This window comes from Mytilus edulis, chromosome 8, assembly GCF_963676685.1.
Source record: "Mytilus edulis chromosome 8, xbMytEdul2.2, whole genome shotgun sequence".
Classification (NCBI taxonomy): Eukaryota; Metazoa; Mollusca; class Bivalvia; order Mytilida; family Mytilidae; genus Mytilus; species Mytilus edulis.
The window spans coordinates 78,450,334-78,456,363 of record NC_092351.1 but is presented as its reverse complement, the minus strand read 5'-3'; the positions used below and the strand labels follow the sequence as shown (position 1 = coordinate 78,456,363).

The 6,030-nt window shown below is 31.8% G+C and overlaps 1 protein-coding gene across 1 annotated transcript; it reads right to left on the bottom strand.

Annotated features, from left to right (window-relative positions):
• Positions 1–3,187: 3,187 nt before the first annotated feature.
• Positions 3,188–3,604, bottom strand: LOC139484382 (vertnin-like). The gene has a single exon (XM_071268118.1). The coding sequence runs from the start codon at positions 3,602–3,604 to the stop codon at positions 3,188–3,190; it is 417 nt and encodes a 138-aa protein (XP_071124219.1).
• Between the last annotated feature and the right edge of the window lie 2,426 nt (positions 3,605–6,030).

Genomic DNA, 6,030 nt, shown 5'->3' with positions numbered 1-6,030 from the left:
ACTCTGTTTTAAAATTTTGAATGAATGCATTTTTCTAGGAATTTCATCTCTAGCTCTTCTCCATGTCTGCTTGAACTTGGACCCCTCAATCTTACTCAACGCATTCACAGAATACAGCTGCACAAGAACTGCTCGTAAAATGCCTTTGTCTAGTTCAGTATCTGTAAACTGGAGATAGTCTTTTAAATTTTCCAATGTCTGGTCTAAATTCCTGTTTGCAAATTCCTTATGATTTACGGTATTAGCAATGGTATCAACAAATTCCTGAACATCACCTTCTCTGGATTCCATTATGTACCCTGTTCCATTTATGTAAATTTGCATTACAGGTAGGTACTTAGAAAGAGTTTCCAAGAGTTCAATTGATAGCTTCCGTTTATGAGTTGTCTCTTGTGAACCTTGATATTCTTGTTTGGATATCTTCAAAATGTCACACAAAGTCTGTGTCTTAGCTAGCGGCCCATTTTGTATTATATATGAGCCACATGCAATAACTCCTGCTAGATGACCTCGCTTTGACTTTTTTATTTCACACAGCATGCGTTTCTTTACAAATTCCAGAGCTTCTACCAATGAGCGGTCATATAACTTTGATCTATTTACGCTTATATTTTGGTTTGTTAAATCTTGAGCAACAGGATTAAAATTTCTATTTTTATTTCTGCTTTCATTCAGCGCTGCTAACCTCCCTAACTTGTAATAAAACTGTTCGCTAACATCATACGGTAAGGTTTGAAAAGATGAAATTTCCTCAGCTAATTCCTTTGTTGTATCATTAACTAATGTGGTTTCAATATTTGATTTGGGTGGTGTTTCCTTTTCTTCTGATATATTCATTGTGATATCTGGTGAATTGGGTATTGATGTGTCACTGTCTGATAATGTACCATAGCTGACTAATGGTGTGTCACTGACGGATGGTGTGTCACTGTTGACTAATGATGTGTCATCAACTGATGGCGTGACACTGCTGACTACTGGTGTGTCACTGACCAAGGGTGTGTTACTAACTGATGGTGTGTCACTGACTGACGGTGTGTCACTAACTGATGTTGTGTCACTGGCTATCGTTGTTTCACTGACTGATGATGTGACACTGCTGACTAGTGGTGCGTCACTAACTGATGGTGTGTCATTTACTGATGGTGTGTCACTGACTGATGGTATGTCACTGACTGATGATGTGTCACTAACTGATGGTGTGTCACTGACTAATGGTGTGTCCCTAACTAATGGTGTGTCACCGACTGGTGATATGTCTATTCTTGATGAATTAAATGGTTCATTTGATGATGCTTCCTTTTCTTGTAATTTGCATGTTCTGATGTTTTGAGAATTTGATGTTCCCTTGACTGTCTGAGTTGGATTGAGTTTCTTAATCTTGGCTGGTCTTTCATCACACTGAAATTAAAGAAAATTTTTCTAAATGATACTATCTTAAATGATATTTTAAATGTTATCCTTTTATATGTATTTTTAATTTATTATGATTTTATTATGGATATATTATAAAAGTAACAAATAAAAAAAAATATCTTTTTGCTGTCAAGGTTCATAGTCTTTATAGTCAAAGTACATGTAGTTTATACAGCAAACTTCTGACAAATATTTGTTAATGAATCCCAAAAGCTCTAAACTCAACCATTGCTGTACGGACAAGTTAAGAGTAAGTTCAAAAACAAAATGTAACCTTTTTGAACCTCAGACCTGGTCTAATTATTTATAAACATTCAAATAATCCCCCTTAATTTTTTTTTATCTCAAATGTGCTCTGCCTATAGAGCAGCTTAAAACAAGGGCCAAGAATGGACAAAATTTTCAAGCTTGACACGGCTCTGAATTTGGATAGAGATTAAGTATTTTACACATAAAAGGTTTCTGACACAGAATAAATGTGAGTTGAGAACCTAAAAATTTGAAATGGGATATTTGATTAACTAAATGGTCCAATATCCCAAATCTAGTTTAATGGTTAAATTCAGCATAAAAAAACCCACACAAAGTCAACTTAACATTCCTTTTGTGATATGGTACCTGGCGGCTCAATTTCATAAAGATAAAATAAAATAAACAATGCTACAAATTTCCATTAAACCATGCAGAAAAATAATGTTCCCCCTTTTTTGCCTCTAATTTCTAGTTCCTAAAAGGAACTGAGCAACTCAGCCTTGTAGTAGTGTTTACATTATAAGTTATATTGAACAAAGCACTGCCATATACATTTGGACAAGTACACTAATATTGCCAAATTCAATCATGATGAGGTCAAAGATATTTATTTAGTAAGTCCTTCATAGTTAAGTGTCTTAAATTTTTTTTTTATGTAGTATGTATACATGTATCTCTTATCATTCAGATACGTTTATCACTATAAAAAAATATAAACATGAAAAGCCATATTTTATTTGTTTCTTGAAAATTTCTGTTGAAAGTATTGCTCTCATAGCTTGATTAGCTGTCCTTCTTCAATATTGGGTAGTTCATTAACTTTTCATAGAGGTATATATATAAATTTATAAGCAATTAAAATCTCGTTCGTTTGTTATTTTGAAAATCCTCTAGGGAGCAGTTTTTGAAGGTTTTGTGGAGTGAACATCTGTGAATACAGGAGATTGTTGTATTTAAAGGATGAAAAGAATGTTTAAGGCATGTTTACACTTCTCAAAACTTAAAAATGGGATTGCAATAAGAAAGTTTTGTTTTTATAAGTAATTCTTTATCTTGAAATTAACAATTATATTTATTAAGTGCTAATTCTTTTGCTGAGTAATCTTGCAATTATTTACCTTTATTTCTTCAGTTCTTTTTTTGACTCTAATGCTTGGGAAAAAATCTCCTAAGGTAAACTTTCCTCTTCTTGGTATGTTACCAGCCTGTAGCACATTTTTCTTTAAAACACATGGAACAAAATGGTTTGGAGACCACCATCTGTTATATTTTGAATTAATTACTGTTGTTGTCCACATAATGTGAATAGTCTTATTTGTTCTTTTTAATTCTGGGTCAACTTTTCTATGATATAGACTACGATACATAACAGTTCCTACAAGATCTGGATAGACAGATATGATTGTACATCCTAAAACATTTGACATAGCCATCAGATGCCACATTTCACCCCAGGATGATTTCTCAGTAAACTTTATCGTACATCTTTCAAAAATTTCTTCAATAACCTTTGGTATTCTCAATTATCAGCGGGAAGTAATGTTTCTGTGTACTGTGCATATTGGTGATTTCTACGATTAGACAAATACTGGTCCTTGTTATTTACCATTTCTGCAATTATACGGCACCTCAACTCTATATGTTGGTTTTCATATCCAAAAACATACATGGAACCACTCCTACACAAACAGTTTCCATCACCATACACTGGAGTTGGTTCAAAACCTGTACATAGTGGATCATCACTCGGATATAACTCCAAAGATATTTTATCTGTTTTACTGAACTCAATTTCCTTTACATCTGGTAGGACATAATCACTTATATTTTTCAATTCACTTTCAACCTCTTGTTTAAGAAAGGTGTATCCAATTTTCCCTGCTATATGAAATTTCTTCAACAGCTGCTCAAAAAACAAATTTCTTGATTGATCCATCTGTGCTTTTTATGTATTCTACAATATTTACAAATATGATAATTAGTACATGTATATTGACTTTAAAAAAAAATTGCATGTAAAGGGAAAAGGGGGGGGGGATATTTCTATACTTTTTTCAAGCCCCCCCCTTCAATATATGTCCCTTTCAAAATAGATCTTTTGAATTCCCTACCCTATTTGCCAACCTATGATGAGTTTTCTAAAAATATATAATCATTTTCAATAAAACATTGTATCAGTGGAGGCTGCAGACCTCGAGGGAAAATTATGGTATTGATATCATGGAACTTATTACTGATAGCCTGGTGTGATCAAAATATCAGTTGGAGATCAAGGGGGTAAGGGGTTGGTACTACCCCCTTTTTGTCCATTGATTATAATGGGACATAGTTAAACTCCTCTTTTTATCCTGGGTTGGGGAATTCACCCTTTTAAAAATGGCCTCAAAATATATACCAACACATGTATCAAAGTAAGTTGCATCTACAAAATGTACAGTGACCGAGAGCTCACCCCAATTTAGTAAATTGTTGTTTTAATGTCTTATCCTTTAATTATACTTCTATAAATAATGCAAATAAACTAACTTAAGAGTAAAAAAACTGAAGTTACTATGACTTGGCAGGGAACATGGGGGTAACAACCTTGACATGCCAAAAAGCCAGTATGCATTTTTGAGCCTTAAATAATTTAAATGGCATATATTTATATATGTAAAAGTACAAAGTTACATGTAGCTAAAACAGATTGTTCATGGAGATAAGGTCACTTTATGTTCTACTACATGATTGTTTATTCATATTTTTTCAATAATATTTTCGCATTTATCTTCATTTCTGATATAAATAAATGATATATAAAGTATATGCAAAAGCAGTTATACAGACTGTTAAAGATAGTAAATATATTGAAGTCACATTGAGATCCATGTGTTGTGGCTTTGAGGCATGAAATCTTGACCACAGGATTTAGAAGATAATCATACTGTAATGTAGAAAAGCACCTGCTGTGCTCATGATTGAATTTCAAGGATAAACAATTCACTATGTGTCTAGATATAAATTATTCCCACACTGGGCGTCTTATCTGTTTCCTTGCTTACTATATAGCTAATCCCTCTAATCCTGGGAGAAATGCTTGAAAATTTATAGAAAGTGTTTTGTTTTCCATTAAAAAATTAATTATTCAAGATCTCTTCATGAAATTTCTATTAAAAAACATATTTTGTAAAAGAAAGTCTAGATTTTTACCAAAATATAGAAAACACAAGATACTGAAGAAATATAGTGAAAAAGTTATTACACTTATACAGCTCACTTACATGTACATATATGTTGTTTTTTTATTCTTAATTATTTTGAAAAAAGTAAATTTCCAAAGGTAAGTGAAAAAATTGTTCCCAATAAAACAGGGGGAAGTATTAAACTATTTGATAGTGTGCTTCAAAAAAATAAGATTGCGATCAAATTTGAGTAAGTGAAAAAAAAAGTTTTAGTTAAATACTTATAATTGTCCCTAAAAATAGTGTTTATAGATGAATATATGGCTAAATCACAGGCACCTGTGTCAGAACAAAATATGTACCTACAAGCACATTAAACAAACAGTTCTTGTCATTCAGGATAATATATATCTAGAAGTAAAACAAGTAACATTTTACTTTGTAATGTAAAATGCGTTTGAAGTGTATTTTCAACTTTATATTTTAAAATAATTGTGTGGAACCTTTTTTGATATAAGGGTATAATTTTTGCCTGAGACCAGTTCTTTTGGACTAAATTGCTGAAAGAACATAATTTTAATTTATTGAAAACTCATTCATTTTGCATTATTACCAAAGAACATGGTATAAATTAGATGGTACTTAATGAAAGTATTTCAAACATGCATCAAATGGGTATTTTACAGTGATTTTTTTTTAAATACAACGTTAAAATTAATAATGGGTTTCTTTTTTCCCTGCTCTTGCTATAATACCATCTTGTTGGCTGTATAGGATTCCTATTTAAATAGTTAACAACATTTTTTTCTACTACATGTATAATTATATAAATTGTACTTACCAAACACTTAATATTTCTGGAAAGATAGTTTTACTAGATGTCAGTACTATAAATCTATTGTTGATGATGAGTATCTTGATGAATTTCATGAACAATGCTTGACTGGTCTACATGCATGTACCGTATATTATACATGTAAATGAAACTTGAAGCTTCCAAACTCTTCTTGGATCTTAGATTTATTAATTATCACTCTTGGGCACCAACTATAGTCAACCCCTTGTGGTTATGGACAAACAACTTAGCTTGAACCCTTTGATAAAATCTTGTTGTTTGAATGAAAGTTTGAATTTCTAATTAGTGTATAATTAGTTACATCAGTAATCTGTCATTTATATCAAAGGCAAAGAGCCTGTTTCA

Bases quoted from the DNA above. Each gene is read 5' to 3' on its own strand.
- LOC139484382 (XM_071268118.1), bottom strand. From the start codon at position 3,604: ATGGATCAATCAAGAAATTTGTTTTTTGAGCAGCTGTTGAAGAAATTT.